General features: G+C 45.8%; 1 protein-coding gene across 8 annotated transcripts in view; it reads right to left on the bottom strand.

Annotated features, from left to right (window-relative positions):
• Positions 1 to 21,281, bottom strand: part of SFXN5 (sideroflexin 5) — a 117,391-nt gene that overhangs the window by 84,302 nt on the left and 11,808 nt on the right. For 4 of the 8 annotated variants that reach the window (XM_086700855.1, XM_086700851.1, XM_025932407.2 and 1 more), the window contains 2 exons: positions 19,710 to 19,778; positions 6,021 to 6,098 (listed from right to left, as the gene is read on the bottom strand). In XM_086700855.1, the coding sequence (XP_086556981.1) occupies positions 6,021 to 6,098; positions 19,710 to 19,778 (147 nt within the window). Of the gene's footprint in view, positions 1 to 6,020; positions 6,099 to 19,709; positions 19,779 to 20,175; positions 20,223 to 21,281 lie in introns of those variants that run through there. The other 4 variants (XM_086700850.1, XM_086700852.1, XM_086700853.1 and 1 more) reach the window with 3 other exon arrangements.

Here is a 21,281-nt window from a genome sequence, read left to right as displayed (position 1 = left end):
AAGAGCTTCCAGTAGCTTCCCCTTGCCCCATACAACGCATCTCACATCTCTACCTAGGTTGCAAAAACTTTTGCAATAAGTAACTTCCCAACTGCCTCTCCAGCTTCCTCTCTCTGGTCTCATCTTCTCTCCCCACTCCTTTCTCTCCTCCACACTCCCTCCCCATCTCTCTCTCTCTCTCTCAATCTCCACTTCACTTCTCCCTCTTGTCTGTGAACACGGTGGGTCTCTGTCTACACTCTACACTAACCACTGTGTCCCCTCTGTGAGGCCTTTCCTCACTCCCTGCATTCTCAGGACTCTCTCCTTGCTGAGCTCCTACCTGCCTCAGCCACAGTCTTGCCTCCAGCCTGGCCTCTAGCGCCTGCTTCTGTGTGGTCACCTCACCTGTGCTGGGAGCCGGCTGCGTGAGGGTAGGAAGTAGGGAGCGCTCATCTCCCCCTCGGGGCCACCTCCCAGAGCAACTGCTCCAAACAGGATGCTCAGCAGATGCCCAGGGCCTGCACTGTGTGTGCGAACCGCACAGGTGTAACTGGGCTGCAGACCTTCACAAATGCCAAGCTCTTCTGCCTGCCATGTTTGCACACATCAGTCCACTCCACAGAGTACCCCCTTCCCTGCCAAATCCACCTTCAGGAAGTGGGTGAAAGATGGGCACTGGATCTAGCAGGCCCAGCGTCAGATCCCTGTTCCACCACATACTGGCTATGTGACCTTAGGTAAGTAATGTAACCTCTCTGAGACTCAGTTTTCTTACCTGTAAAATGGGATTAATACAAGCACCTACCAAATAGGGTTCCTGTGAACATTAACTGAAATGTGCATAAAGTGCTAATACTTAGCACAATGCCTGGCACTTGGTAAGCCAAAGTGAGTGGCGGCTCATTACCAAGAGGGCATCTTTCATATTTAACCTCACCCATCTCCATCCACAGCAAACCACTGCAGCGACACCCCAGTGTATAAAGCGCCACAACAGAGTCAACATCCAGAAACCTAGTCCAGCTGCCTATGCTTATAGCTTTGCTCTCATCTATGGCTTTTTTTTAAAATAATTTTTTTTTTTTATTAAATTTTTTTTTTCAACATTTATTTATTTTTGGGACAGAGAGAGACAGAGCATGAACGGGGGAGGGGCAGAGAGAGAGGGAGACACAGAATTTGAAACAGGCTCCAGGCTCCGAGCCATCAGCCCAGAGCCTGACGCGGGGCTCGAACTCACGGACCGCGAGATCGTGACCTGGCTGAAGTCGGACGCTTAACCGACTGCGCCACCCAGGCGCCCCAAAAATAATTTTTTTAATGTTTATTCATTTTAGAGAAAGAGAGAGAGATAGGAGCAAGTGAGGGAGAGGCAGAGAGAGAGGGGGAGACACAGAATCCAAGGCTGACTCCAGGCTCCGAGCTGTCAGCACACAGCCCATCGCAGGGCTCGAACTCACAAACCATGAGATCATGACCTGAGCCAAAGTCAGATGCCTAACTGACTGAGCCACCGCGGCACCCCTATGGCTTTGTTGTTTAACTGATAACTACAGTCCTTAATAGGGCTCCTAGCACAGCAAGTTTCTACTTGTCAAGCCCAAAGGGTAATTTATATATACTTATTTTTATTTTATCCTAAAGACTAATTTTTCACTGGAATAGCAACCTTTTAACAACAGTCTCTGCAGGAATTATCAGCCACCCACCAACAGAAGACCAAACAAAGGCCATCAGGTGTGAACAAACTAGCAATCCACTTGTATGTACCCACCGGTGAGATGTCATAACAAGAGGCCAGGCTTACAAGCTGGTAAGTAGGTTACCCTGCGCTGCCTGTGACATCAGGATAGGCCCGCAGGCATCAGGAGGCAGCCACAGGCTTCTGATCCACACGCCTGCAAAAGGACGTCAGAGCAAGCACAGAGCCTAGGGGCAGATGAGGCAGCTGTCCAGACTGAGATCCAGAGCCACCCTGGGCCTAGATATGGCTTGTGAGCAGGACCAGCCTAGACCAGGAATAGGGGACCATCCTTAACTGCAGAATGCTGAGGCTTTCCCAAATCCTGGGCTAATATGTCATCATCCACCCACTCTGTTCTTGTCCATGGAGGCCAGAGGAGGTGTGGCTTTGCAGATGAGGCCCAGGGAGGAAAGTATTGTGAGAGCCAGGAGGACTGGAAAGGGAAGTAGAGGGAGGATATGATTATTAATGGGGCTGAGCAGCAGGCTCACACCTAGAGCACTGTGCTACCCAGCCATCAGATGGACACTGCAGGCATCACTAACGTGAGCCAGAATTGGGAAGCATGGCTACTGCCAGGATCCCCCGCCCCACCTCCCCTCCTCCCAGCTCTCTGGGGGCACACTGGGGCTTTCAGGGCAGAAAACAAAAGAGGCCCAGCAAATAGGGCAGGCAACTTTACGCTACTGAAGGGAGTAAAGAGGAGAAATGTGGCCTTGCTCCCCAACCTCTGGATGCTGGAGGGAGTCCCAAGAGGCCAACCTCAGCCAGAGGGAGCTTGGGTTGGGAGCAGATGCAGGGTGAAGAGTTGGGGGGCTGAACTCACCCCTGACAGGTCCAAGAGGAACTGCAAGGGTCTGAGGATTACTTTGGCCTAGAGAGGAGATGTCAGGTGAGGCCACCCAGACTCCTCAGTGCCCATGCCAGAGGGAAGCACTGTGCTCAGGGATGATCTGATCACAGCCCGTGCTTCCTGCTGATAGCAGCACAGATGCCTGAAGATAGACCCTGTCTAGCCAGGCATTGCCCCATCTCCCACCACTCCCTGGGGCCCTGCACAAGGACATCTGGCCAAGGTGCTGCATCAGCTCACATATTTGCCCTCCTTTCAAGTGGCCGGGCCTCAGTCAAGCACATTCTCCCAGACTTCCGCTGTGGGCGGCTTGCTATCTTCGCTCATGATGTGCTTCCTCACCCAGATGGCTCTTACCTAGTACTCCTCTTGGCCATTCCCTTCTCATCCCTCAAATCTCTGGTGGGAATCTCTTCCAGACAGTCTGGGCAAGTTACTCCTTCTGCTGCTGTCCCACAGTATGGTGGTTTTTCATAATCATTGCCTAGATTCGGGGGGTCCATGAAGCACGATCTTCATCTACTTTCTTCCTTGCTCTCTCCCCTAGGCCCCAGCATCAAAACTGGCCTGCAGGTGCTCCATAAATACATATTACATGAATTAGGTTGGGGAGAGCTGATGGCTGAGCCACCCACCCCAGGAACAGCCAGCCAGGTACTAGTGTGTCCTGATGTCAGCCCAGAGCCTCAGCACGGGCTTTACACCTAAAGGTGTTAGAAGGCAAGGGCAGTGCCTCATAGGGTCACCAAAAGAATGGAAGGAGAGACAACAGCAGAGGAGGGACAGCAACATGTTTTTGGATGGAAAATAATTAGAGGTTTAGTAACTTATCCAGTAGACAAGAAAAAACCATCCCCCAAATGCCTGAGGAAGACATACTTAGGGAGCCAGTCCATTGCTCTCAAAACACCAGCAAAGTTCAGGTCTTGAAGGTACCAGGTACCACAGGAAAAAAGGGCTAATCATAAGACTAAACACAGGGAGTTGGTCTAAGTCTGTCCTCAAAGCAATAAGATCCCAAGGCCTTCACCATACAGCAAGGTGACTCTTACCACCCTCACCTATGTTTCCCAGATGCTAGAGGTTTATCAGCCTTCTGAAGAAACTAAATCCAAGTGATCCCAGACTTGAGAACACCAGCACAGTAGAGGGTGGGAGTAAGTGAGACTCAAAGCAGGGAAATTAATAAAAGTTTGCAAAGTGAGTATTGGGACTCCAGCCTCCTTCCCCCACTTGTCTTCCAGAATGCAGAGACGTGAGATGGCTACTGTACTCACAACACAGGAAAAGAATTCTATTAAGAAGAATTTAAGGGGTACTGAGGTGGTTCAGTTGGTTAAGCCTCCAACTCTTTATTTTGGTTCAGGTCATGATCTCACGGTTCTTGAAATCAAACCCTGCATTGGGCTCTGCACTGATAATGTGAAGCCTACTTGGGATTCTCTCTCTCCCTCTCTCTCTCTCTCTCTCTCTGTCTCTCTCTGTCTCTCTCTCTCTCCTTACCTCCCCTGCTTGTGTGCATGTGTACTCTCTCTCAAAATAAATAAAAACATTAAAAAAAAGAAGATTTTTAAAAAGAAACAGTCAAAGAGCTCTTGGAAATTAAAATTATACTAGCTGAAGTTAAAATTTCAATAGATACGTTGAAAATAAACTCAAGGAAATTTCTTGCAAAGCCACACAGGACAAAGTGATGAAATGGAAAAGAAAAAAATATAAGAAAATTTAAGTGTCAATTTAAGATGTCGAGTATTTGGCTAACAGGAGTTCCAAAATAAGAAGAAATTATCAAGGAAACAGCATAAGAAAATTAGCCAGAACTGAGAGACAGGAGTCTCCAGATTGAAAAGGGTCACTAGGAACCCAAAATAACAAATTTTAAAAGAGAAGATCCTAAACATTTCCAAAAAGGGAAAACAGGTTACTTGAAAAGAATCAGAGATGAAATGTATCAGATTTCCAACAGCTGTCCTGAAAGTGAGAAGACAATAGAGTAATGTCTTCAAAATGTCTGTCAACCTATAATTTTCTCCTCAGCAAAATTGTCGATTAAGGCTGAGTGAAGAATTACAATTTTCAGACATAAAAGGACTCAAAATTTTCTTCCCATTTACTCTTATATTAGGAAGCTACTGAAAGAGGTGCTCCACCAAAACTAAAGTATACAACAATAGAAAGGCCTGGAGCTGGAAGAGGTGGACACCAGAAAGGAAAACTTCAGGGGAAAAAAATGGAACCGAAGGACAGGAGTCTTCAGATTGAAAGGAGGCACTGAAAATATCAAAGGCTGCTAAAGAATGTAGTAAGAGGTAGAGATGGTATAAAGAAAACTATGCCAATGTGGAAAAACTAAGGCAATTATTAACTCCAGGTAAAATACAAAGTTCAAAAGAGAGAAAACAAAAAACAGTGCATGGTATTTGTATAATTGTAATAGTGTGAATACTGAATATCCATAAACCCCCAAAGCCATAATAACTATTTTGGGAGAGTAATGAGGATGGCGGAGAGAAGTGTGTTTTTTATGGAAGTAAATAACAAGAGAGCTGAATCCTCATCTACTATAAATAGATAATACAAAGAACTAGTTGAACAATAAGACTATAGATAAGCATACTGGTTTGACATACAGATTTCTATGTGAAGAAATAGTTAAAAGTATTTGCTTCTGGAGAAAAAGAATGGGAACAGAAGAGGGATGGGACAACATAGTACTTTTCCTCCAGGTATTTTAGTACTATTTAACTTTTTGAACTATGCACACATGTTACTTTGGGGGGAAAAAGCGTGAAATTAATTTTTTTAAGTTTTTGAAATAAAGTTTATAAACAAAAAGAAAAACTTTGGCAATGTTAACCATCAGTCTCTATAATCATTAAAGCAGCCCTGCACTGCATCCCTCTACCTTTCCTCAAACCAAACACAACCAATAACATTTTACTTAGCTCTAGTTCAAATTCCTACATGATATATAAAAAACGAAATTATAGCATCCTAGCCTAATCCCCTTTATCCTGCCCCATCTTTCCCATCCTCAACCTGAACTTTTGGGTAGTGGTATGCTAGTAAATATTTAAAAATTAGTTCTTTGGGGAAGAAAGTCCTGATTTGTAGCATTTGCCAATTTCCATGGTGTAAATGCTCCCACATGGCTGATTTCAAGTTACTTCTGTGATGTCACTGAACGTGGAATTGGGAAGAGATGTACACATCAGCTCCAGGAAACTACTGCCTTTGGGCGTCTCTTGTCTTATCACCTCTGTGCTTCCCCCCAGACCCAGGGTATGAGAGAGAGCTGAGTGTCTCCTCCAAAAAACCAGAAGTCCACATGGCTATGTAACACTGGAAGTGGATAATGAAGGGAAGAGAGTTGGTTCCGGATGCAGAGAAAGGATTGTGACTTTGCCCCCTTCCTTCTCCTCCCACCTCCAGTAGAGTTACCTGCTCATTGGTGACCCCTGGGCGCAGGGTCCCATGCTTGTAGTCCTCCAGCAGCTGCACAGCCTCTCTGAGACGTCTCTGCAGGGGAAAGAAAACAGACATTGAGGGGCATAGATCCAAGGCTCCTGCAACTCTTTCACTTGCAAACAATAAAGAAGGATACACTTTAAATGTCCTTCCAAAGGGATGTGGCTAAATGACAGGGGTATAATGATACTATGGAACAATATTTGGCAGTTTAAAAAAGCAAAGTATATCTGCATGTGATTCCATCTCCAACATATTTTTTTGAGTGAGAAAGTGAATTGCAGAGCCGTATGATGCCATTCATTATACCAAACAAACAAAGCCCACACACACACAGAAAACAATATTTTTCTATGAGAGTACTCATGTGTGTAGATGCATCAAAAAAGCTCTAGAAGGAGACTTAGCAAACTAGTGGCAGGGGTTACTGTGGGGTAAGAGGAAAGGGTCCAGATTTGGCAAGGGGTGTCAGAAGGAAATTTAATCTTAATTGCAATATTGAAAGTTTTTATAAAGAGAACGTATTTATATAATACTCATAGAATTTCTTTTCAACATTCTAAAAACACCAGCAGAGATTTACATACTAAGTACATACGGCTACAGTAACTGATGGAGAGAGGGAGGGGGGAAAAAGAGGATAGAATTGTATCATTTGTAAGATCTTAAAAGCTAAAGGGACAGCAACAGTGATTGAAGGCAGCATTTACCCACCAAAATATTTATATAAGAATATTCATAGCACTATTCAAATAGCTCCAAATTGCAAACAATCCAAATGTCAACAGTAGACTGGACAGGTAAATGGAATATTACTCAGCAATGTAAAAAGCAAACTACAAATACATGTTACAACATGGATGAATCTCACAGAAATAAAGTGCAAAACGTATTTTCCAAAGATGAACACTCCAATATCTACCACTCCCCACCCTCTTTTAGAACATTCCCACATCCCCATCGAGAGGTAGAGTCCATGTTTCCTCTTGCTGATCCTGGGCAGGCCTTCGTGACTGCCGCCACAAATAGAGTACGGCTGAGGTGAGGCTATGTGACCTCGGAGGCTATGTCATGAAAATGCCTTGCACTTTGACCTTGTTCTCTTGAGATGGTCATTCTCTTGGAACTCAGCCATCATACTATAAGGAAGCCCAAGCAGCTTCTGGAGTGATGCATCTGGATGGGAACTGAGGCTCTGGCCCAAGGCTGCAGCTGAGCTATCAGATGACAGTCAGCATCAACTCAACCACCACGCAAATGAGCCATCTTGAAATGGACTTTCCAGAGCCCCATCAATCTGCCCTAGCAGATGCTGCATGGAATAGTGATGAACCATCCCCTGCAAGCCCTGCCCAAATGGAAGATCAGTGAGCAAAAGAATTGAGTGTTGTTGTTTGAAGCCACTACATTTTGGGGTGATTTGTGAAAGCTGACATCCATAATGAAAAGCAAAAGAAGTCAGATGCCAAAGAGTATGTATAAAGTTCAAAAACAGGCAATGCTAATCTAACCAACCTGGTGGAGGTCATGTTACTTTTGGGGGGGGGGGGCAGGGTGTTGACTTGGAAAAGGCACGAGGGACCCCTTTGAGGTAATGGAAATGTTCAATGTCTTCATCTAAGTGGTGGTTATATGGGTATAAACATAGGTCAAAATGCTTTAAGCCATAAATTTAGGATTTGTGCATTCTATCATATGTATACCATACCTCAAAAAATTAACAAGAAGCAGATAACATTCATGGAAGGCAGCCTATGTCAAGGTCAGGTGAGGCACCCAGACATCAGGGTTGTCTAGCGTGGGCAAAGAAACCCAGTGAAGCTATTTTGTTCTCCTTTTTATAATTTTGCTTGCTTGCTTGCTTGCTTGCTTGCTTGCTTGATTGATTGGGAGTATGAGCACAGGAGGGGGCAGAGGGAGAGAGAATCTTAAGCAGGTTCCATGCTCAGCCCAGAGCCTGACATAGGGCTAGATCTCACGACCCTGGGATCATGACCTGAGCTGAAATGAAGAGTCTGTGGCTCAGGGCCTGAGTCACCCAGGTGCCTCTGTTCTCCTGTTGATAAAAGAATAAGGCTGGCTGAGCAGAGGAATGCAGAGTGACCTCCACAGAAGTACCTTGGTCTAAAGGCAGGATGTAGCATCAGGAAGAGCACCCAGTGGGGCAGGTGGGGTGTTTGCTGAGCCAGCTGACAGGCAGTCCCGTAGCATGAGAAATGAACAGCCACCAGCAGGACTAACTGGGAGCCCGGACAAGCCAGCCAGGCCACCTGACCCATCAGGCATGTGTGAAGTTTCTGTGGCCAACACTAGTCTAACCCAGGGCATTGAGGGGCCAGGGAAACTACTTAGGAGCAGCCTGACTGCTGGAAAGTACAGCCCCTCCCCTTTCAAATGTATGGGTATCAATACCAAAATTCCAGAGTCCCTTCCCAGAATCTGTTTCCAAAGTGGAGATAGCTTTGTGAGGGTTTTTATTGGAGGGGGCCCCAATCAATCCATGCTGTTTAGAGAAAATGTCAGAAAAAATGGATAAGCACAAAAAATCACTTTAAATCACTTGTAAACATAGCACTGAGGTAACTACTGAAGAAGTGAGGATGGTTTAAAAAAAAAGTGAGGATGATTTTCTTTCTAGATTTAAAGCATTTGTTTTTCAACAAAATGGGATCATGCTGACTGTTTCAACTGGCCTAAGGTCACACAGCTAGAAAGTGGGAAGTTCAGTTTTTGTACCCAGAGTTTAGTCAAACCCTTGCTCTGTGCCCCCAACACCCCGAAAGCCTCCTAGTGATGCAGCGAGCTCTCCCCCCCCCCCCCCCCCCCCCCCCCCCCGGCCAGGCCGGCTTCCTCCCACGCCACAGCCTCTGCCACGGGACAATGAATGCTCTACTTTCCAGCGCTGAATGGTGAATGGCCCCGTGTTCTCATTATTTTCCCACTCCAGGGATTCTCCTGAGTTCCTATAACAACCTGGCCACATTCCATCTCATTTGACACCATCATTAAAGGGAGGCCTCCTGCCACAAGAATAAGTTCCAAAGAGCCCTGATCTTGGCATGGGTTGAGGGAGAACTAAATCCCAAGTTCCTGAAGACAAGCCCGAGAAATGAGGACTGGAGGAAGCTAGAACATGCTTTTCTGTTGCTGGGCCTTACTAACCCTCAGACAGGCCCCTCGGTCAGAGGCCGAGGGGTTGGGCCTCCAGGCCCTGCTGCGGGACAGCCAAAGAGGACCTTACAAGATCCCTGAGGCCTGCCTGTTCTGGGAGCTGGGCTCTTCACTATAGAGGAGGCCATTATCTGGGAGATTTGAGGGATGAGAGGAGTATCTCCCTGCTTTAAACCCTCCTCTCACCCCTATGCATCACGAGGCTTGACGGGAGAGCCCTGGGCACTTGAGGGAAGGGGAAAGCTGAAGGTCCGAGGCATGGTGAACTTTGCAGGAAGTCTTTTCAACCATGAACAAACAGGCAGCGGGGCCCTGAATGCAAAGGCATCGAGTGGCAGATGTAAAGCTGCAGGCCCTTCTCTAGAGCCCTGGGCCAGGGGGAGGGACGGCCAGGTTGCTTCCCAACCTCCCTCATTGGCTTCCTGCCTCTTGCTAACCTGCCAGAAGGTGTCACCTTGAGGTTGTCTCCTTGTATTTGATGGGAGTGTGGTCTCCAGAAGGTCCTTCTGGAAAGGCTGGCCCCTGGGAGGTCTGCTCCAGGGCAGAGAATTTAAACACAGGAGAATCCTGGCTCCAAGGGTCCTACCCCAAGGCCCTAAGCGGAAGGAGAAGGAAGCAGGAGGGCAAGCATGGAGTGGTGGCCAGAGAAGGCAGGAGACCGTACTACAGTAATGGGGACCGAGGGACCCAGGAAGGAAAGGACACAAAAAGGAAAGCTGGGGAATAAGTTATCAAAAACAAAATTAATCTTGGGGTGCCTAGGTGGCTCAGTCGGTTGAGCATCCGACTTCGACTCAGGTCATGATCTTCCAGTTTGTGAGTTCAAGCCCCACTCACATCGGGCTCGCTGCTGTCAGCGAAGATCCCACTTCGGATCCCCTGTCCCCTCTTTCTGCCCCTCCTACTCTGTCCTCTCTCTCTCTCTCAAAAATAAACAAACATTAAAAAAAAGAAAAAAAAACATGGGGCACCTGGATGGCTCAGTCGGTTGGGCATCTGACTCTTGGTTTTGGCTCGGGTCATGATTTCGCTGTTCATGAGTTTGGCCCCACATTGGGTTTTGCTGACAATATGGAGACTGTGTGGGATTCTCTCTCTCTCTCTCTCTCTCTCTCTCTCTCTCTCTCTCGTTTTCTGCCCTTCCTCCACTCATGCTCTCTCTCTTTCTCTCGAAATAAAAAAACTTTAAAAAATTGGGGGAAAAAAACCTAATCTTTTTTTTGGGGGGGGCACCATAGCCCACTCTCAAACTAAATGTAGACTGCATGTAATCCCTGCTTGGCTAACAGAGAGGATGTCAAACATGACATAAATATTTATCATAAGAATATTTAATATATTAAACACATGGTGGCAGTGATAGCAACTGATCTGGATATGAGTAGCACTCAGAAATATTTCACCCTCACATCTGGTAAAGGGACCATCACTGTCTGGGTGGTGCCTGCATGTTCCCACCTCCTGGCCTTGCCCATACTGTTTGCTTTATCAGGACACTCTTGCTCCCCAACAGTCTATGACCATCCCCAACTATGCTTCCAGGCTCAGAGCCATCTTCTCCATGAATCTTCCAGAAATGTTCTCCACTCCTCTCAATAGTCAGTGCATTTATTTGATCTGCACCTCTCTGAGGTCCCTGACCCCTTAAGCATCCATGTGTCCTTGTTGTCTGTCAGAGATTGCACAGCAGGGACCAGGGAGCTGGTTTTAGGTACTTTGCGGATCCACAGGACCCACTCACCCCTGTCCATCTTAACACGGGCCACACATCAGAGGGATTTAACCAAAAATGAGTGACTGAGGTTGCTGGGGGGAGAGGTGAAAGGTATGGTCAGGATTAGGAATCCAGGTTCCAAAGCCACAGACCAAAGTCCCTCGATGGTGATGCTGGTTTGACAAAATCCCAGAATTACAAGAGACTGCACTGTGTACACAGGATGTAGATAAGAATACCCCTTTGCATATATCTATCATAGAACCATCTAGGCCACCTCCCTCCTCTGAAATAACTGGGGCCAGAAAAGGTAGGGTATTTCCATGTCCAGGGTTACATAGGGGTGGGAGGCACCTAGGAGCCTCAAATCCCTCAATCCCAGTTCTGGGCCACTTCTACAAGATATCAGCATGGAAGGGGCACCTGGGTGGCTCAGTCCGTTAAGCGCCCGACATCTGCTCAGGTCATGATCTCATAGTTAGTGAGTTCAAGCCCTACAACAGGCTCTCTGCTGTCAGCACAGAGCCTGCTTCAAATCCTCTGTACCCTCTCTCTCTGCCCCTCCCTTGCTCTCTCTCTCTCTCAAAAATAAATGAAAACATTAAAAAGAAAAGACATCATCATGGAAGAACCTCCTGTCCTCATAACAATAACTGAAAGAAGGGTCGTCTCCCAGTGAGTTCACAGCAATGCCTGCATCCCCCAAAGTTGACGCCTACTGGGGCAAGGCACCCCAGGCAAGGGTAGGAAGGTCCTTCCTTACTCTCACTCAAAGCCATGCCCAGCCCGACACAGAGAAACTGGAGCATTGAAACATGGGCATTTCAGGCAAAGTGGAGAGTTTGGAAGTCCCAAAGTTTGCAGAACTGAAATAAATAAGTAAATAAACAAACAAACAAAATTAAAATTAAAATTAAAATTTAAATTTAAATTTAAAAAACAGCGTCCGATGCCAGGGGAGAATGAACTGGCAGAGGGGGGTGTGCATGAGAGAACGGAGCAGGGATGGCTGGCGGGGAAGCAGGAGGAGGTGGGGGCAGCAGCTTATGTCGCATCATGCCTTGATTGCTCAGTGTCTGATTGTTCTCACCTGGGTCAGTCTTGCACCTGCCCAGGGCAGAGAGCCACGCGTTTTCCCCTCACCCAAAAGACTGCTTGAATCATTCCCAAATGCTGGGACTTGCAGAAGATAATGATTTATAGGCAGACAGGGTCCCAAGCCTTTCTCTTGTCTTCCTTCAGCCTTCCTATACTCTCCTGTTCCTTCCCAGTAGTCCTGGGACCCCCAGGGTTAAACATCTGTGCTGAGATTGGTCCTTGGCTCCCCCGCCCCAGGCCACCCTCAGGGAGGCCCCAGGGAAGGGGAAACTGGGGACATATGGGGAGGGGCTCTGCTTTCCCTGTGGCTGACCTCTGATCACCTTCAAGGGGCCCTTGAGAGGTAAACCCATATAATTCTGGCAGCATGACAGGAAGTATAACCCTTCAGAAAAGAAACCCGTCCAGCTACCCCAAAGAGCTTTAGAAACAATCATGGCCTCCAGCCTAGATAGCCTACTCTTGGGAATTTATTCTAGAAAATAAATGTAGCTGAAGTGAAAAGTGATAGGTTTGAGACTATTTTTCTTGGAAAAGCACCACCTATGCTGTTAGATCTAAGGGTCTAACAGGGACGGTTATTTAGACTTTAAAACTTGATTTTAAAAAATTGTGGAGACACTTGGGTGACTTGGTTGGTTGAGCATCTGACTTCAGCTCAGGTCATGATGCCACCGGTTCGTGTGTTTGAGCCCACATCAGGCTCGCTGCTGTCAGACTAACATCTCAGAGCCCACTTTGGACCCTCCGTCCCCCTCTCTCTGCCCTTCCCCTGCTTGCACCCTCAAAAATAAACATTTAAAAATATACAAATAAATAATTATAAAGACTTGGAAATGAATGAAAAAGGCAAATAAAAACTGTTCAGTGTAATAGTATGCCAAAAATGCATGCAGATAGGCAAGAACTTAAAGTGTATAAAGGTACTGATGTTTGGTTCCCTTCCCTTATGTTCATCTGTTTTGTTTCTTAAATTCCACATATGAGTGAAATCATACGATATTTGTCTTTGTCTGACTGACTAAAAATAATATAAAACCAGAGAGGGAGGCAAACATAAGAGACTCTTAAATACAGAGAACAAACTGAAGGTTGCTGGAGGGGGTGTTGGATGGGAAGGGCTAAAGAGGTGAAGGGCACTAAGGAGGAGACCTGTTGGGATGAGCACTGGGTGTTGTATGTAAGTGAGGAATCACTAAATTCTACTCCTGAAATCATTATTACACCACATGTTAACTAATTTGGATTTAAACAAAACAAAACAAAACAAAACAGTAACTTGTCACTGGGAAGCTATCAAAGATCTTATAAACAGGGGCGCCTGGGTGGCTCAGTCGGTTAAGTGTCCGACTTCGGCTCAGGTCATGATCTCGCGGTTCGTGAGTTCGAGCCCCGCGTCGGGCTCTGTGCTGACGGCTCAGAGCCTGGAGCCTGTTTCGGATTCTGTGTCTCCCTCTCTCTGACCCTCCCGCATTCATGATCTGTCTCTCTCTGTCTCAAAAATAAATAAATGTTAAAAAAAAAAATTAAAAAAAAAAAAGATCTTATAAACAGGATGAAAACTGTGTTTACAAAGCTGTTTTAGGTAGAAGATAATGTTATAAATTTTGGCACTCTTTCAGTTTCTGTAAAAATCCCAAAGAGGGATAAATGAGCTTTATGTTTACACTTACATTTTTATAAATAATCAATAAAAAATTGAATAAAAAAAGCGACATTTGGATATTTACTATTAAAATTTCGATTAAAGACTTTAAAATTAGAATATCAGATGTTGTCTAGAAAGCATTTAAATAAATGGGCATCCTCAAAGAGATTAAGGGTACACTTATTATATTATAAGCACTGAGTAACAGAATTGTTGAATTACTATATTGTACACCTGAAACTAATATAATGCTGTAGGTTAATTATACTGAAAGTTTTTTAAGTGTAGAGAAATATTATGATTAAAAAGTAGTTGATAAAAAATAAAATATAAATGGATATCCTCACTATTATTGAGACTATAAACTGATATGATCTTGGCACAGCTTGGTATAATCTACAGGGTAAACTGGCAATATATATGAAAAGCCTTAAAATGTCTTTCATTCAGAGGGGTGCCTGGGAGGCTCAGTCAGTTAAGCGTCTGACTCCTAATTTCGGCTCAGGTCATGATCTCACGATTCATGAGATTGAGCCCCGAGTCAAGCTCTGCACTGCTCTGCACTGCAGTGGGGCCTGCTTAGGATTTTCTTTCTGTCTCTCTCTCTCTCTCTGTCTCTGTCTCTCTCTCTCTGTCTCTCTGCCCCTCCCCGGCTCATGCGCTCTCCCTCTCTCTCTCAAAATAAATAAAGATTTTTTTTAAACATTAAAAAAAAAGTCTTCCATTCAGAAATTCCACTTGTAGGAATTTATCCAAAGAAAATGAAGAGAAATATGGGGAGATTTATGTACATGGATATATACTGCAATACTACTTATAATGGCAAAAGACTTGAAACCACCCAAGTGGTCAACAATAGAGAAAATTATCAAGTGCATTATAGAATAACCACAGGATGGATTACTATGTGGTTATTAAATATATTTTGTAATGACATTTAATGACAAGGAAGAATGTTCATGATATGCTGCATGGAAAAAAGAGTATATATTATGTATACATATATGTTATGTAAACATATATATCATATATGATTCTCTCTATATATATTCTATATAAAGAGATAGATATATATACACATATTACATAAATCATCCTAATTTTGCACATATGCATATACCAAAATGTCAATGGTGATTATTTCTGGCAGGTAGGATTATGGGCTGTTTTTATTTTCTTCTTAAGGCTTTCATATATTCCAGTATTTAGGGATTACTACCAGAATCATATCACATCAGAAGGCATATAATGTCAGTTTTTCATGGCTAAGGATGCTAAGTTTGGCCACCTGGTTAAAGCAATGTCCTCTAAGCTCTTCACAGTAAAGGTAACTTTTCCTCTTTGCTAACTATCTTCAGGGTGACACTTACTTGAAAACATCCGCATATCCTGTTTGCCTACAATTCATTACTCTATGCGAGCAGCATCCATTAATGATCCTGGTCAGAGGCAGTTATTTCATTGAGGGTTACACAATGACTATTTCCTACTACATTTATCAGCTGACATTCTTCTGTGAAGATGAGCTTCCCCCTCCCACACTTCTAGTGGACTGTGGACTGTGGACTGATGGGTTTCTCCTCCTCCTTCTTGTTGTTATTTTTGACTCCTGCATTTATTATTATTGCCATTATTATCATTCTTCAGTGTGTTATAACTGAAGGGTGGATAACTGAAGGGTGAATAACCCATTGTATTCTTCTTAACGTTCAAATTCTCCCAAATGTGACTGGTGGGTTTCCTTTCAAGCCAGTTCCTGTGTCTCCATTCTTTGAGCACCCTCCCACATTCTGTAGCAGCTCCTCTTGCCCCAAATGTGGATTTCGCCACCTCTCCAAGAATCCCTGATTTCTATTAGGGAGTACTGGTTATTTAGAAACCAAGATCTGAGTGCTAAATGTGTTCACTGTTACCAGGTGTCATTGCTTCTAGGCCCTTTCAGTGAAAAGAGCCAGGAAACTGGAAAATATAAACACAAATGTGTGTGTGTGTGGTGGGGGAGGGGGGTCATGAGTTCATATCCATACCTCCAATTCAGTACAACATCACGTAGTTCTTTGTCTTTTCCCCTGCTCCATATTTGTATCCTCCTACTTCCACAGTGAGAACCCTGGTTCCCAACATCAATATAATTACTTATCTATTCTACCCCACAATATACCCCGGTTTCAGATTACTACACCAAAACTAGTCCTGAGTCTGTGTTATTAACACTATTGCAGTTAGTTTTCTCTGCCCTTCAGGATGATAATCTGTCAACCATTCATTCCCTTAAATAATTATTTAATTCATAATAGCAAATTCCTTTCATCTTCTGTCCAAAATTAAAAGTAACTTCAGGGGCGCCTGGGTGGCTCAGTCAGTCTGATTTCAGCTTAGGTCATAATCTCACGGTTCGTGGGCTCCAGCCCTGCATCCAGCTCTCTGCTGTCAGCACAGAACTTACTTTGGATCCTCTGTCCCCCACTACCCGCCCCCTCAGCTCTGCCTGCACTCTCTCTCTCTCTGTGTCTCTCTTAAAATAAATAAACTTAAAAATAAATAAATAAAAGTAAGTCTGATGTCAGCTGGTACAACCTTGCCAGCTATTAGATTTAGAGGTCTAAATCTAATTCCATGACCTAGGTGGAAAGCCAACAGTGGGGCTTCTGCCAACTCCTGGTGGTTTGTTTCCTCAGGTCTGATCCTGGACACACTGCACCCTGACAAGAGACTCCTAGCCCCTCAAGATCTTCCCAAATAATCTACTCCTGCAGAGATTTCATGAACCAGGCAGACTTTACTGACAACTTTCCAGGAACAGGCAGAGGGGACAAAAGTACACCATGTCAACAAATTTCACAACCCAGGAGGCATGAGCAGTCTCAGGAGGGCCCCAGCCACTGGCCTCTCAGCTCATCCCGGATGCTTGCTCTCCTTTCCGCTGTTTCTCCCTCTTCTTCCTTCTCTCTCCCCTCTCTTGGCACGATCAAAAAGGACAATTCTTCCCCCTGCATCAAGCAGACAAACGTCTTCCTCCTCTGAAGCCTTGCTCAAGACATTCTTATGACAAAGACAGCCTTCTTCCTACAGTGAATAAAATGTCCTCTGCCTCATCACACACATAAGGATTGGGATCTTTTTAAAGGTTGGTCAGTTATAAATGTCAAACAAATTGCTGCAAAACTCTCTCAAGAGGAGTCTATCCATCGACTCGGCTAATGCCTCTCAGAACCAAGTCACCAGACAGCTCACACTGCCCAGGATCTTTCTACCTCAAGAACCTCCAGCTTCCAGAACTACCTCCTCATGTCTCCACAAACCTATTACTCTCACAGGCAAAGAGACCTGTCTAGGTCTCTTCCAGAACACAATCCCTCCCAGAACACCAGCAAAAAGCCCTGGGAGAGAAACAGTGCTCTGTAGGCATGAACCATGGTCTGTGGACTGAGCTCGGCAGAGGGGAGAGTGGCCCTTCTGGTAGTGCCACAGTTCCTGGGGGAGAGCATCAGGTAAGAGACTCTCCTCTCAGCTTCTAATTTCTCATTGCTTCCATGCAGATGGCCTTGCTAAGCAACCTGCATGGACCAGAGCCAGTGAAGGCCTGGATACCCCACTCAGAGTTTTTAGGGCTTAGAAGATGATCTTCTGTGGGCAAAAACTTTCCAAAAGGCCAGCATGTAGTGTTGGAAAACAGTCCCCAACTGGGACGTAGCAGGGAGGGAGGTGTGGGTCTTTCTGGGAAGCCTTTCAGAATCTTTGATGAGGGGAGGAGGACAGGTGAATTTTGAAAACTATTCCAAAATTACTGTTGTACTGGTTATTTTCCAGTCAGTAAATAGGTAGCTTTGACAGGTGAGTTGCTGACAGGGGAAACAGGTCAAAAATGGTTTAGTGATGTACGGGAATATTGTGGCCTTTCAAAATGCAAGAAAGATGTGGCACCAGGAGGAGAGTGGGAAATGAAATGGTCTGGGAACGAGAAGAGGGTGGACTGGAGAGGAAGGAGGGTGTGGGTCCCCTGGCACAGCTGGCATGCTGCCCTGTAGCTGCCCATCTATCCCCAAAGCCCCCGCCTCCTCATGGTAATCTGGGGAGCACGAAGTACCTCCTGACCTTCTGTCGTCCTCCACCATTTCTCAATGTGTCTCAAACCCATCATTAGCACTCCTACCCTTTGAGTTAAGCACTGGCCTCTGCAGCCTTCTCCGTCAAGCAGGTGGCATTTTCGTTGGGATTCATGTTACAATTATCCGGTTTTGTGCTATTCTGGAGCTTTCTAGAAAGTCACATCACCTAGGCTAGGTAAGTAGTTTCTCTAGCTTGGTGATTTCCAAATTTTTGTGTAGTCCTATTGATTACTCCTCAGGAGAATCCAGACAGAGCCCAGAGTATAGCAGCCCTGTGCTTTCGAGGCGGTAGACCCAGAGGGGCAGGTAAAGTCAGCCAGTAAAATACTGGAGCCCTTTGTTCTCACTGACATGTTGTTGGAAAGCACACAACAGGGTAATTCTCACATTTAGTGATACTGGACCGAATCCCCCACTGGAGATGGTTCTAAGCCCAGGTGCCCAGAAGGCCTTGTGCTTCTTTTCATCATGGCTTTTACCTCCCAGAGGGATCAAGTCCAGGGCAGAAGCAATCCAATGCTCAACACAGAGAAGACGTGCAGAGAAGTGCACAACTCAAGGCTCAAGACCTTCCTCGGGATAGGTGGGGTCCCGGTGCGGGAGCTCAAGCCTTCTGCCAGCTGAGTAATCTTGGGATTATTACCTGAACGGGATACAAACTGGCTAAGAATAAGGGTTCCGGAGACAAGCTTACCTGGGTTCATACACTGGCTCCACCACTGGCTAGCACCATGTGCATGAGATTTAACTTCTGTCTGTTTCCTCATCTGTAAAATGGAACTTAGAATAACATCTACCTCGTAGGGATGCTTTGAGTTAATCTGATGAGCTAACGCATGTAAACGGCTTAACACACTGCCCTGCTCACAGTTAAGGGCTTAACAAATATTTGCTTTTTTATATGTGCATGCATTGCTACACACATACAAAGGCTATTAAGACATATGATGGGTAAAATAGACTTGGCGATAAATTTAAATGTGATGATACCACATGTTGGTGAGGATGTGGAACCACTGGGACATTGCAGATGGGATGTTAAATGTAAAGCCACTCTCAACAATGGTTTGGCAGCTTCCTATGAAGAGAAACATACACTTACCACACTTACCATATGAACTAGCACTCCATTCCTAGTTACTTACTCAAGAGAAATGAAAACATACGTCCACACAAAGAATGCTCATGGTATATTATCTACAATAGCTCCAAGCTGGAAACAGCCCAAGTGTTCATCAACAAGTGGATGGATACACACATTCTGGAACATCCTCTCAGTGGAATACTACTCAGCAATAAGAAGTCATGAACCACTGATACACACACGGCAACGTGGATGAATCTCGAAAACATTACGCTTCGGAAAAGAAGCCAGACACACAAGGCTACGTGCTGTAGTATTCCATTTATATGGCATTTTAAACAAGAAAACAATACAGACAGAAAACAGACGAGTGGTTGCCAGAGGCTGGCAGGAACGAGGGAGATCAACTTTACAAACGGGCACGAGCGAACATTTTAGGGTGATTGGGAGCATCCTACAGCTTCATGGTGGTGGTAGATACATGACTGAACCTGTTTGTTGAAACGCAGAATGGTACACATGCAAAAGGTAAACTATACCTTAACAAACCTGACATTACCTACGACAGGAGGGGGCTGGGTAGGGAGAGTACATAAAGGATACTTTCTCATTTAAACACACCTGTGCCATGTGAACTTTTCTAATGAGCATGTCATTTATGTGCTGGGTAATAACTTTATTAGAGTTGGAAATAATAACGATGCGATATATCTACCTTGAAGGGATGTTGTAAAATGCAAACGGAATGAGACAATGTGTATAAAGCATACACACAAGTGACCCATGGATCTTCTAAAGGGGCCAGGGGCCTCTACTGAGAGTGACATCCAGGACTTACCTCAGTGACAAAGAGTGTGCGAGGATCAATGATATCCAAGAAGTGCCTGAAGCGGCCATAGAAGGATGTCTGGGGAAGGAGGTGGGAGAGGAGAGCAGGTCAGCCGCTGGAGATCATCCTCTAAACCCCATGGACCACACCCCACAGCCTACACTTATTATTGGGGTCCCACAGTCCCCAGGACTCCCCATGTGATGAGTGCCAATGAGACCTTGCTTCTCAGTGACCTGAGGGCCTCCCAGGTCTGAAGTCTTTCTAAAGTCAACCCATAAGGACCATTAAGACACTCAATGACTGTCTCAGCTGCTCTTCAAAAATGCCTCGCATTTTCCTCTCACTTCCCCGAATTCCCTGAGATCCACTCCCAGCTTCCCACTGCTCCCAAGCACCCATGAGCACACAGGCTAAAGGTGAGACCTGGGCCGAGCCCTCTCCTGGCCTTCCCTGTCCACCACAGCCTCCCTGCCTTGCTTTGGACGTCTCCAGTGAAGGAGGGTCCCTCTCCAAGGTCCAGCTCAGGCTCTGTCCCCGAGGAAATCTCTCCACAGGCAAAGCTCAGGCATGACAGTGCCCAGCTCACTCCCCTCAAGCCCTCCTATACCCATAGCCCTGGAGCTGCTGTGAGGCTCAGGACAGGGCCTGCCTGCCCTGGCCTCACCCCAGAGCAGGGGCCCCAGAAAAGCAGGGCTTTGTGCAAAGCAGGCCACAGGCATTAGCGCACAATGAAAGGAAACCAGGCAACAGGCACCACTGCTCCTGGGCCCTCTGCCTTAGGGAAAAAGCCAAGCTCAATGGGAGGTGAGAAGATGCCAAGCTGGAGGACAAAGGGGAAGCCACAAATACCGGGGGTTGGTGCCTCACTACACTCCAGGCTCTACCCCAAATCTGCACTGGAGCCTCACCGCTCCCCCAGCACCGTCCTCTGCATGGTGAAGGAAGCAGATACCTCCACACTCCCTCCCTCCCTCCCCTTGCTCATTAGGACACCAGATCCTATAGCCACCTCCTGCTCCTTACCCTTCCTAATAAAGTCCTGCAATAGTCCCCTGAAAGTCCCCTGCGCACACCAGGCCCCATGCTGCCTCCATCTCTCTGCTTGCTGTGATGCCCCCTGCATGGAGGACCCTCTCCACCTCCTACATCCACCCCCACTGAGGCGCTGCCGTTCACAGAGCAGGTCAAGCTTCGGCACTGTTCCTAACTAAAACGGTTGCTTCTCGGACCTCTTATAACTCAAATGGTCTCAACCATTTTCCCCACTTGTACATAATGCTCACACTGTTGTCCTGGCAAAATTTCCCCTCTAAGTATCTAGTCTCAGGAAACAGAGACGTTCAGAGGTGCGGTAAGATGTGAATGCTGAGGGTGCTCACCGCTGCAGTATTTGCAAAGGTGGATGATGAGCAAATAACAGTCCTATCGCATGATTGAACACTCTACAGCCATTTGAAATGTTCTTGGACATTTATGACATGAAAATAGGCTACTGATTTTGTGGAATGCATACAAACAGGATAATTCCAACTCAAAAAAATAAGGAGATACGGGGCATCTCAATGGCTCAATTGGATA

This window comes from Puma concolor, chromosome A3 (genome assembly GCF_028749965.1).
Source record: "Puma concolor isolate L17-30 chromosome A3, mPumCon1.1.hap2, whole genome shotgun sequence".
Classification (NCBI taxonomy): Eukaryota; Metazoa; Chordata; class Mammalia; order Carnivora; family Felidae; genus Puma; species Puma concolor.
This window is presented reverse-complemented; position numbering and strand designations above follow the sequence as displayed.